Source organism: Pantherophis guttatus, chromosome 3 (assembly GCF_059756535.1).
Source record: "Pantherophis guttatus breed Tessera chromosome 3, ASM5975653v1, whole genome shotgun sequence".
Taxonomy (NCBI): Eukaryota; Metazoa; Chordata; class Lepidosauria; order Squamata; family Colubridae; genus Pantherophis; species Pantherophis guttatus.
In genome coordinates, this window is record NC_142065.1 from 95,260,795 (window position 1) to 95,273,948 (window position 13,154).

The 13,154-nt window shown below is 38.6% G+C and overlaps 1 protein-coding gene across 3 annotated transcripts in view; it reads left to right on the plus strand.

Annotated features, from left to right (window-relative positions):
* KCNT2 (potassium sodium-activated channel subfamily T member 2) overlaps positions 1–13,154 on the plus strand; it is a 216,535-nt gene that overhangs the window by 112,478 nt on the left and 90,903 nt on the right. For all 3 annotated transcript variants that reach the window (XM_087890080.1, XM_087890081.1, XM_087890082.1), the window contains exon 10: positions 11,069–11,249. In XM_087890080.1, the coding sequence (XP_087746206.1) occupies positions 11,069–11,249 (181 nt within the window). The remainder of the gene's footprint in view (positions 1–11,068; positions 11,250–13,154) is intronic.

Below are 13,154 nucleotides of genomic sequence, written 5' to 3' on the forward strand. Positions count from 1 at the left end.
TGGGTTTCATGTGGAAGTACATTCATGTGGACAGGAATGTTTAATAATGTCAATTTTCCACGTGTAATGATGGAGAGGGCCCACTCTCCATCATTACATTACTCTCTCTCCTCTCATCTGATACTTTATTACTTTATTATATAACAATGACAAAAATGCACAGTCAGCTTGGTAAAACAGGCCATTTTGAATGAGGTGCCAACTATTTTCCCCTCAAGCTAATTGCAATTGCAAATTACTTAACTAACAAATTGATATTTCTTCACTATTTTCTTTATTTTATCTCCATTCTATGAGTTTCTAAATAGGGTCATACTATAATAGCACATAGTAAGCTGGACCCAAAGACCCAATTTGGTCTGATGATTAAGGCACCAGCCTAGAAACTAGCAGACTATGAATTCTAGTTTTCCTTAAGCATGAAAACATAACAGTTAGTCTGTCTCAGCCCACAACATCAGTCTCAGGTAAAAATCCAGTTGGTTATTTCCTGTTGCATCCCCCCCCAAAAAAAAAAAAAAAAAAAAAAGCAGACCCAGCACTTGTAGGAAAACATTAGGGGAGAAGAAAATAGTAAGCTGGGCCCAGAATGAGGAACTGGGTAGAGCCAAAAAAAAAAAAAAAGACACAAGACTGAGTGTGGTTTAGAGGTTAGGGTATTCATTTAGGTTCAAGCCCAATTTCAATGATGGGAGCTCACTGGATTTACCTCAGTCAGTTTTGAATTGTTCTAAATTGTGAATAAAATAAAAAGGATGCAGAAAAAAATTCAATAAAACTTGATTTAATAAAAATAAAAAGGATACCTGGTAAACTATTCAGCGTTTCTCAATTAACAGCAGGATTTTAATCTGACTAATAAAGTTTAACAAAAGCTTAATTTTGATTTCATGTAAATAAAGTTTATTTTAGTTTAACTAGATAGTATGGGCCATGCAGGCATATAAAATGATAAAATGTAAATCATGTTACTTTTCTGTCATGTTATAAAATACAGTTTTATAAAATACAGGGTCGGGGTCTTTGATGGACACATCTCAGTTTTAGCTACCTGTAGGTCACCAATTAACATAGTTTGATTTATTTGCCCCATTCTGCTGCTTTGTTCCATTCTGCTGCTTTGTTATGAGATGGAATATTGGAGCTGATTGATCATTTCTCAATTATGATTCAAATTATACGCCACTCTGGGTTATCATGTGATATCATATATCATTTCAGGAATTCTGACTTTTATTTTTTCACTCTCTTATGCCTCATAATATGAACTGAGAGAAAGACAAGTTTTATAGGGCAGAACTGAGGGTTTGTTCTTTATCCATTACACCAATATCTTTATTTTCAAATTTTTCTGTGCTTTCAAACATGTATATTCTCCAATATGTTTAGGAAAGATTAATATAATGAATTTTTTAAGAAGACCTGTGCTTTCAAAGGGTTACCTGTTTTGTAACAGGAATGGGATTTTATTTTACTGACAGAAAATTAATCTCACTGTCTATCAAAGTTTTTGATTTCTTTAACTATATGAGCACTCTTGCTTAACAATTTGCTTTGTGTCTACTTGATGTATTTATCACAGGTTTTGAATAAAGTAGTTCCTTGTTTTGGATATCATTAAATATGCATTGGGGATTAACATCTATTTGAAGTATCTTCCTTCTGGCATAAATTACTCAAATAATTCATTTATAATCATGCCTTATTTTTGATAATTTCGCAGAGGAGTTGCACCATTTACATAATATACAATTCTTGATAGAATTCTTGATAGAATTTTTTAGGCGGGGCATCTTGAATAGTAGACAGGCTATGGTTATAGAGTGGCTTGTGCTCCAGTAGTGTGAAATAGCAGCTAATTGATACCCATGGCAGTCTCTATCCAGTTACTTTTAGGAGAAGTGGGATTGCTGCTGGCTTTGTTATCTATCCAGGCTTGTGAAGCAACATTTTTATGAACTTCTGGTCACTTTAGAGAAATAATTTTCCAAAATTTGTGCCTGGACTAGTGTTTGCTAAGTTGGGCATAGACATTAGGTTCTGTTTCATTCATCAAGCATATTGAGCCTTACGTCCCAAAGATTTGCAAAGACTTTGCACATCTACCAAAGGGTCAAGCATAAAAACCATAATATACAGCAGTAAAGTTATTCATTTTTTTCTCCCCTAAACTCCATGATGAGAGCCAGTTTATTAGAGTGATGATAAGGCGTCAGGCTAGAAAGTAGGAGACTATCTTAGATACAAAGTCAGCTGGGTGACCTTGGGCCAGTTTCTCTCAGCCCTAGGAAGAAGGCAAAGGAAACTACTTTCAAAAAACTTTGCTAAGAAAACTTCAGGGACTACTCCAAACAATCAGCAGGTATCAAAAACTGATTCAAACACACACACACACGCACACACACGCACACACTGAAGTAAGAAAATGCTATAGGCAATGCTAGAATTCAGCATATCTTTAAATATTGGGTTAGGAGGAATTAATATATGTAATATATTATTTATTGGCAAGACACATGGATTTGGCAAGCAATAGTTAATATTTATGTACCATACAATATAATTCAACAGTTAAATCTTGTGACATTTTCCAAGTATTGCTGTGTAACAAATGCAAGTGCTTAGTTTAATGGTAAATAATCTGTCTTGCAAGTTTAAAGTTCTAAATAGGGCTGATAAAGTCTTTGGTAGATGGACCTTAATGGCTCACAATATAACAGCTTTTATATTCCTGTTTAGCTTAGAAACAAATTCAATAAGTGAAGGCCCAGCATTTTGGATAGACTGTAAAATTCAGTATTAGAAATTTACATTTTATGCTTTGCAGACCACAGTTGCAAAAGCAGTTTGCAGTGAGCCACAGTATGTCCTTCCCACGAATGATGACCTGTCACTTTCCAAAGTGTGGGAAACAGTTTATGTTAGCCTGTAAAGAAAGTGTTGCCATAAATGCTGCATTGTGACCTTTTTTTAAATTTCCATATAATTGCATGTTAAAGAAGAGCCAAGCCTGACAAATCAATCATATATTTACACATTGCTCATTAAGTCTTTGCTAAAGGCTGCATTCTGACTTCAATTATGTAGTGAAGACTTTACATAAAACAAAATTATGATTTTGTGTATCATCCTCTTGGCATTTACCTGTGCATTTATAAGTTTATAGGAATTCCATGGGTTGCTGATAGAGTTGACAGAAATTACTTCCTTTCCATTTAATTTAATTTAATTTAATTTAATTTAATTTAATTTAATTTAATTTAATTTCCAATTTATATACCGCCCTTCTCCCTGAGGACTCAGGGCGGTGTACAGCCAGGATAAAAAACATAGAATACAAATATTAAAACATTTAAAAATATATATAAATTTTGGCCCGAAAGTTAAGAATCACAGACTAATTAAAAGAATTTAAAAATTTCTTCTTAAGCCAACCATGTGAATGGAAGAAGAGATAATTTGTAAATTCCAAGGCAAGAGATTTAAGGTAGGGAAGGGTCACTTCTCATAAATTTGCCTTATGGAAAAACAAAATTTCCAGGACAGGCCTTATCAATGAAGAAATTGGACATAGTATTGGACTAAATTTCTTGCCAATTAAATTAGCAGAAAGCAGATTAGTGTTAATACCTTTCGATGTGATTCTGAAAATAGGACTAGGCATATATATGCATAACCTCTTCTTTATTGTTTATAACTACACCCTGAGAATGAGCTATTAAACTTTTATTTTGTGAGGGAATTTTTTGATGTGGACATTTTCAAAATATTACTGAAGATGACTAGTTTAACATTTTTGTGGTATCAATTAGGTAATTAATATCCTCCCCATAAAACCAACATTTTGTTAAAAGAAGGATCAAAGGCAATTAAAAAAAACCTGATAAAACTTCCTGATTAAATAAAAAGGGCCAAAATATGCACAGCCAATCCCAGGAATCTGTAATCCAATTTCACGCTCATTGCAATAAATGTATGTATTCTGAATAATTGATCTTGCTTTCTAGATTATGACCTGCCAGTGTGGCATGACGTAGTTGCACAGTTTTGTTGTTTCAATCCAGCTGTACAGACTGTGTCTATAGTTGCAGAAGGAAACTGCTTATATCTAAAAGTAGCACATCATCAATAACTCATCTTAAAAATAATAGCAAATATTATTATTTTGTATTCTTGCTCTTAGTGTTTACTACTATTGACAGAATTGCAGAACAATACTGAGATGTATTATGCTTTCAAGAATCACTGGCTACACAATCACATAAAGTGCAATATTACAATAGTTTTCACTCTAAATTACAGACAGAATCCAATTTATGTGTTTGATTTTTCAAGTGAAGCAGCAGGATAGGCAGGCAGAAATCTGTCCTTTGGAGCATACAAGTGAAAAGAAGTAAGATAATGCATGTAGGAAGATCCGCTGAGGCTTATACCTCATCGGATCTGCTTGCGCTGCGAGATGCCCCCCTCTCGCGGCGATGGCCTTCCACTTTATCGAAGGCCTACCTTAAGGATGGGCTTTGGAGCCCCGAGAGGTGGCAGGTTTTAAAGCGGGGATTGAGGGGTATTTTAATTAGGGCTTTTAATAATCTTTTAAGGGGAACTGGGAGGACGACCAAAGGGGATGGGGGGGGTAATCCACCAAGGTCGGAGCCGAGCCCGGCACGGGGTAACGGTTTGGAGGGTGCAGGACGAGGAACTGGGGAGGGGATGGAGGGCTATCCTAATGAGGGATGTACCATCAGCACGGTGGTTGGGAGGGGCAGATATGGTGGGAGCAGGGGACCATATCATGTGTTGGGGGTGCGCACTTGCTGTTTGAGAGCAATTGCATGCCCCGGTCCCCAAAGCTCCTCTCGGATACTAGATGGCACAAATACTCAGGACCTGGGCCTCCGGCTGATGCTGTGCAATGTCAGGACCGTGGTAAATAAGGCCCCCCTCATTCACAATCTTATTCAGGAGAGGGGAGTGGACCTGGCGGGTATTACGGAGCCCTGGTTGGGACTGGAGGGAGAGGTCTCTCTGGTCGAGATGTGCTGGTCGATCAGAGCATTCCATCAGCCGAGGGCCCAGGGGAGGGGCAGGGTGGTGGTGGTTATTATTAAAGAAGGTCTTGGTCCAAGGGAGACCACTGTGCCGCAGATTGCCGGATGTGAATCCCTCTTTGTGAGATGGGGTCATGGGGTTCAGATGGGCTTTTGCTTACGTACCTGGCTCCCTGCCGCGTGGCAACGGCCCTGCCTGAGCTACTCAACATGATAGTCACGGTGGCAGTTGATTCACCTAGGCTTATGGTCATGGGTGATTTCAACTTGCCGTCCATTGGTGAAACATCTGCAATGGCTCGGGAGTTCATGGCTTCCATGACGGCCATGGACCTGAACCAGTTAGTTCATGGCCCCACTCACATGGGGGGACACACTCTGGACTTGATTTTTGTCTCTGGCCAGTGGTTGAGTGGTCTTATTATAGGGGATATAGACATGGAACCCTTGTCATGGTCAGATCACTCGCTCCTTCATCTGGACCTTCGAACTGCTACACCCCGCTGCAGGGAGGTGGAGCCAAAAAGATGTCCACCCCAGGCGCCTGATGGATCCTGATAGGTTCCAGATAGAACTTGGGCCATTTCCTGAGGATCTGGCACATGACTCGGCCGAGGACCTGGTGGCTGCCTGGGATCGGGCGGCTGGCCTTTGCGGCTTCTGACCCGGTGCCGATCCCTTGTGGCTCCTTGATTTACCGAGGAGCTGAGGGAGATGAAGTGCCGGAAAAGACGCCTGGAGAGCGGTTGGAGGGCCAGTCTCACTGAATCTGACTGAACACTGGTAAGGTTGTATATTAAGACCTACCTAGTGGCGATAAAAGCGGCAAAGTTTAATTACTTTTCCGCTCTTATTGCATCATCAGAGAATCATCCAGCCACCCTGTTTAGGATGACCCGCTCCCTGCTTCATCTGGGAGTGCGGGAGGACCCCCTGGAAGTCAGGGCTGAGGATTTCGGACAATATCTGTATGACAAAATCGCTCAGATCCGGGGGGATTTGGACTCTGACTGGGTAGATTCGGGCAGGGTGACAAGGAATAGTCTTGAGAACGTTATCTGGGAAGAGTTTGACTCTGTGACCCCTGATGACGTGGACAGGATTCAGGGAGACTTAGTGTGGCCACATGTTTACTGGACCCATGTTCCTCCTGGTTAGTATTGGCTTCCTGGGAGGTTACACGAGGCTGGCTCCAGGGAATTATCAACGCTTCGTTGAGTGAGGGTCACTTCCCCACAGCCTTGAAAGAGGCGGTGGTGAGGCCTCTCCTCAAGAAGCCTTCCCTGGACCCGGCAGTATTAGCCAACTATCGTCCTGTCTCCAACCTTCACTTTGTGGTGAAGGTTGTTGAGAGTGTGGTTGCATGACAGTTTCCGCAGTACCTGGAGGAAACGTCTTATCTAGATCCGTTCCAGTCAGGTTTCAGGCCCGGACACAGCATGGAAACAGCATTGGTCGCGTTGGTAGATGATCTCTGGAGGGTTCGGGACAGAGGTTGCTCCTCTGTTCTGGCCCTGTTAGACCTCTCAGCGGCTTTTGATACCATCGACCATGGCACCGTGTTACGGTGGTTCTTCTCCTTTCTCTCAGACCAGTCGCAGTTTGTGTTGGCAGGAGGGCAGAGGTTGACCTCGAGGCCTCTCATATGTGGAGTGCCTCAGGGGTCGGTACTCCCGTTCCTCCTGTTCAACATTTATGTGAAGCCGCTGGGTGAGATCATCCATGGCTTTGGGGTAAAGTACCATCAGTACGCTGATGACACCCAGTTGTACATCTCCACCCCAGGCCACCCCAACAATGCCCTTGACGTGATGTCCCAGTGCCTGGAGGCTGTGCGGATCTGGATGGGGAGAAACAGGCTCAAGCTCAACCCTTCCAAGACCGAGTGGCTGTGGTTCCCGGCATCCCGATATAGTCAATTGACTCCATCACTGACTATTGGGGGCGAATCATTGGCCCCCTCGGAGAGGGCTCGCAATCTGGGAGTCCTCCTGGATACGCAGCTGTCCTTGGAGGAACATCTGACGGCTGTAGCCAGGGGGACTTTTTGTCAGGTTCGCCTGATCCGCCAGTTGCGGCCCTTTCTTGATCGGGATTCCCTGTGCACAGTCACTCATGCCCTCGTCACCTCTCGCCTGGGCTACTGCAACGCTGTCTACATGGGGCTCCCCTTGAAGGGCACCCGGAGCCTCCAACTGGTCCAGATTGTGGCCGCGTGGGTAGTTACGGGAGCTGCATGGCACTCCCATACAACACCTCTCCTGCGTGAGCTGCACTGGCTCCCAGTGGTCTTCCGGGTGCGCTTCAAGGTGTTGGTTATCATCTTTAAAGTGCTCCATGGCATAGGACCTAGATATCTTCGAGACCGCCTTCTACTACCAACGGCCTCCCATCAACTTGTGCGGTTCCACAGAGAAGGCCTCCTCGGGGTGCTATCAGCCAAACAGTGTAGGCTGGTGACCCCCAGGGGGAGGGCCTTCTCTGTGGGGGCACCTACCCTCTGGAACCAGCTGTCCCCAGAGATAAGGAGAATCCAAGACCTTGGTGCCTTCTGCCGTGCCCTTAAAATTTTCTTTTTTGAGCAAGCCGGGCTGGCCTAACACTTTTTAAAATGTTTTTAAATTGGTTTGTCATTGTTTTTAATTATGGGGCCAAATATATATATATATATATATATCTTTTTAATTGTATTTTAATGTTTGTAGTTTATGTTTTTACTTTGGCTGTACACCGCCCTGAGTCCTCAGGGAGAAGGGCAGTATATAAATTTGATATAAAATAAAAAAATAAAAATAAATAAAAGATATCAGCTAACAATTTTGATTGTTATACTCTCCCTCTTTTAGGCAAATGTACATTGAAATAAAAATAGTACCAGAATAGGACAACATTGTCTTCCAGCTCCATTTTATAGTATCAGAATACCTAAATTTAGATGTATATAGCAGTGCTTTGTTTTGTTGTGCCTGGGTTGCAAATTATTAAATCCATTGATTGATGGACATTAAGTCATGTCACATGAAATGGTTTTTGAAGGGTTTTTTTTTCGTTAATTATTGTTTTCACATGCAATGTAGTTGTTCTTAAAATTATGTTTCAGTCCCATTCATATTGTGCCATGTAATTGTATTTTGGAGTTTTGCTTAATAACCATTAGCTTACCTTCTTTTATGCTATAGTTGTTACTCTGTAGTTTTTTGCCTCTTCTTGGGAATTGCATTCCAAAAAGCTTTAATATTCCTTTGTCATGCTTGTGTTATTTTCCTAATTTATTAAGGCATTAATTTCACAATTCCAAAGAGGGGAAAAACAAGATGAGAAGAAAAAGATGGAAAAAGAAAACAAACATTAAAACATTAGTTTTATTTTTAAAAATATAATAATAATATAAATCTGTATATTGAAATGGCTTTCATTAGTTTAAAATGTTACATCAGTATTAAAATAAATCAAAATTAAAATCAGGTGATTATATTATAAACAATATTATATTATAAACAATTATAAACAAGAAGATCAGCAGCCTGGTTCTTTAAAATTTTCTTCCAGAGAAAAAATAGACCTAAGGCTAGAAAAATAGTGAACAGTCACAGTGAAGATTGTCAGAAATGTCCTTTACCTTATACAATTTCTCCAAAATTGTAGATTTGACTCCTTTTAGAACCTCATGAATGTTTGTAGAATGCCTTGAATATTCTTACCAGAACATCTTTCATTGTGTATTAGACTGTAGAACATTCTACACTATTATGTTTTTCCATAATTTTAGACATTTCAAACTAGGAGTGCTGACCATGGAGAATTAAAGGAGATGAAAGAGAAATTGCTATACATTTTGCATCTCACTGTAACTTTTCATGTATCTTTTTAGCTTTGAGATCTTCCATGAATAGTTTTATCTTGGAAGAACAACCTTTTTAAAAATAAGTGCTATTGTTAGGCTACGAATATCTGCAGCTGTAAGGAAATTGCTCTTGAAGTACTATAATGAGGGTGAGAAGAAACATGACAGTCATTTTAAATTTGCCACTGAGCATTCAGCATTCTGAAATGAACAAATAGAACTTTAGTCAACTCCTGTTCAGGGACTGATCTTCAATGGACTTTGTGAAAAAAAGAATTCCACAATGATAGGACAGCACAGAAAGGTATATTTCTTACATCTAATGAGAGTCAAATAAAGAGCTTTTCTCCATCAGCTGTTCAGAAAGGCATGACTCACATGCCCCCCAATATCTTCATCAAACCCCAATTCTATGGTTAACATTACAGAGAGGAAGCCATTTTTTTGACTAAAACCAGAATTTAGAACAGTTGTTCTAAACATGAGGAAAGTTGCTGTTGTGCCATGATTTCTCCAACTTGTGGTTAAACTTTAACCTTACATTCAGGAAATAAATACTTGAAATGTTTTTTTCTTTGCTTGTTTGGTTTTTTGGGGATAAACATGAAGTGCAAATTTTTTTTTTTTACGGGAAGTACTAAAGATAAAAAAACAGCAAACAATGACTCAATATTCTAAAGTTCAGACAGTACATAAGTGAGTACATAAGTGAGTACTCTTCAGTACATAACCATTCACTGATGAGCTAAAGATGAATCTTTCCCTTTCATAACTCCGAGTTTTTCCACATCCTCTTGAAAAAAGTATCAAAGAATAATTCAGATGGAGAAGAGTTTATTAAAGGAAAACAATTTTAATTATCTATGAAAAGCTGTTCTTTTCAGTAATGAGAAATCCCAAGCAGGTTTCCATGCCACAGAGTTCAACGTACTGCATAGGGCCATTTGGGAAATGATCAAGTGGAACATATCCGTTTGTTTTTCCCCCGCATGTGACTGCCTTTGTTATTATAGTGTCAAAAATTTCAGTTCCCTTAAGAACTCTTCAAAGGGATTCTAAGTCTGCTCAAGAGAGTTCTTTGAACAAAGCGTGATCTGTGCATTCAATCATAAATCTGTAAAACCTGGCTTCAGAACTCTTTCAGAATATTATTTTCTTTTGGGATTTCACTTTGTTTTTTAATTTCAAGTGGTTGATGCCCAATTTTTTAACCTTACCACTCTTTTTCCCTTAAGTATAATTCTAAAACACATGCATGCACACATGCACACATGCACACACACACACACACACACACACACACAGACATATATTGTGGGAGTTATATCATGGGATGTTCAGGCAGGGAAACATTGATAGCTTCAGCCATGACCCATTCAAGTTGTGGAAAGATCAATTTGAGTAAAATGACATATCTGTATGGCCAAGAGAAGAAATAGCAGAACACTGAATATAAATGAATATTGTTGAGGTAACTTGCACTGAAGATATCCAAGCTTGTTTTATGTATGGAATCACTTCGTTAAGTTGTGCAGTATAGTATAACTACACATTCAAGCTTTTTAGGTTTTATTATCAAGTTTAGATAATAGATAATCAAGTTCAATTTCATTAAATTGACTGTGGATAAGGATAGGATGGAGTGATATATTCATGCTTGCATATGCTAACACTGTGTCTCTAAATACTGCTCAAAAGTATTTAGTAATTGAGGATATCTGTTCAGTATCGTTTAATGCTGTAAAATCTCAGTTCAGCTGTCTTCTGCCTGCTGCTATGATAGCTATTATAGGTCCTATAATAGGAAAGATTATAATTTTAACATTCTTTCCAGAAAGGCAACTTTATGATCATTAAGTGACCATAATGGCTATTTAAGAGACACATTGCTTTCATATGATCTCAAGTTGCTCAGTGTTTTCAAATGAAAAAGTGCATTTTTTTCTCTTGTTACATTCAGTTAATTGGGTCTCATATATATGTCAGTGTTTGAGATCAATGATAACATTGGTTCATTAATTTTGAAACTCACAGACTTTTGTGAAATATAAAACAATACTTTGATTTTTCTTTTACATTAATACAAATGTGTTTATGAGATAATTAATCCCTTGACCAAACAGAATTGTAATGCATCTAGTTACAGATTATTTTTTTTAACCCATTCTTTCTATAGTATTTGTGGAATTCAACATCTGGAACGAGCAGGAAACAAGCTGACTCTCTTTGACTCCCTCTATTTCTGCATAGTGACATTTTCCACTGTAGGATTTGGGGATGTTACTCCCAAGATCTGGCCTTCCAAATTGCTGGTTGTAATTATGATCTGTGTTGCCCTTGTAGTATTACCAATACAGGTAAAATATTATTTTCTTTATAAAAAAAACTTAAAATAATAGCATTTTAATTTTGAATATTTTTAATGACTATACTTATATTTTACATCATCATCTCAAAATCTTCATTTATATATAAAATAATTTCTTTGTTCTCTACTTACAGTAGAGCATTAGTATACTTCACTTAATATAATATAATATAGTATAATATAACTTTAACATTGGGCTCCAGACTTGAACATTAGGCACTATCTAACAAAATGAAATTCAGTGGTGAAAAAAGTAAGGTTCTACATTTAGGCAAAAAAAAATAATAATGCACAAGTACAGTATACGTGGTACCATGCTCAATAGTAGTAACTGTGAGAGGGATCTTGGAATCCTAGTGGACAACCAGTGGCGTAGGACGCTAATGCCTACTAAGGCAGCATTTAACATCCAGCTGCCTGCAATTACTGCAAGTTCAATTCTCACCAGGCTCAAGGTCGACTCAGCCTTCCATCCTTTCTAAGGTGCGTAAAATGAGGACCCGGTTTGTGGGGGCAATAAGCTGACTTTGTATAAAATATACAAAGTATGAAGGCTATTGCTTAATGCATTGTAAGCCGCCCTGAGTCTCCAGAGAAGGGCGGCATATAAACATAAATAAAAATAAAAATAAAAATGAGCCAGCAATGTCCTGCAGCTGGCAAAAAAGCCAACACAGTTCTAAGCTGCATAAACAGGAATAGAATCAAGACCATTTGAAGTGTTAATACCACTTTATAATGCCTTGGTAAGACCATACTTGGAATACTGCATCCAGTTTTAGTCACCATGATGTAAAAAAGATGTTGAGATTCTAGAAAGAGCGTAGAGAAGAGCAACAAAGATGATTAGGGGACTGGAGGCTACAAAATATAAAGAACGGTTGCTGGAATTCGGTATGTCTAGTTTAATGAAAAGAAGGACTAGGGATGACATGATAGCAGTGTTCCAATATCTCAGGGGCTGCCACAAAAAAGAGGGAGTCAAGCTATTCTCCAAAGCACCTGAGGGCAGGACAAGAAGCAATGGATGGAAACTAATCAAGGAGAGAAGCAACCTAGAACTAAGGAGAAATCTCCTGACAGTTAGAACAAATCAGTAGAACAACTTGCCTCCAGAAGTTGTGAATGTTCCAACACTAGAATTTTTTAAGAAGAGATAGCCATTTGTCTGAAATGGTATAGGGCTTCCTATCTAAGCGGGGATGGACTAGAAGACCTCCAAGGTCCCTTCCAACTATAATATAATGTAATGTAAGGTAAGGTAAGGTAAGGTAAGGTAACGTAACGTAACGTAACGTAACGTAACGTAACGTAACATAACATAACATAACATAACATAACATAATATATATGAAAGTGTGTGGGAGTAAGAGGATTAACAATTTTGCTTTAGGAATAAATTGTAAACTTATATTTAATACTCAGATAACAAATTAGGAAAAAGCATGTTCTTCCCTACTTTAGCTCCTTCAATAAATATTAATTCCTTACACAAGCCTACAATATTTTCCACTGTTTCACTGTTTGTTTGTGCCTTTTAAATTCTCCATCTATGTTATCTTTAGTAAACATTCTACTAAGCTACACTGGTTCATCTACATATGCGTTGCTGTTTTACTATTTAGAAATGAACAAAATGAATTGTTCTATTTCTCTTGTCAAAAACAGCTTCCTTGGTCAGTGATATATTAATTTTCAAATCCATATTCTTCCTTGCAAACTTTATCAGAAATCATTCAGGTTCTAATCAACAATATCACATTATCTCCATGCAAAATTATATACACATGATAATGTTATCTAGTTTGGGTAAATGAAATGTTTGCAAGAAAACCACGAGTTCCGATTGTACCAAGGACCCCTTGTTTCAACCCTGAGCTACAAATATTTTCCT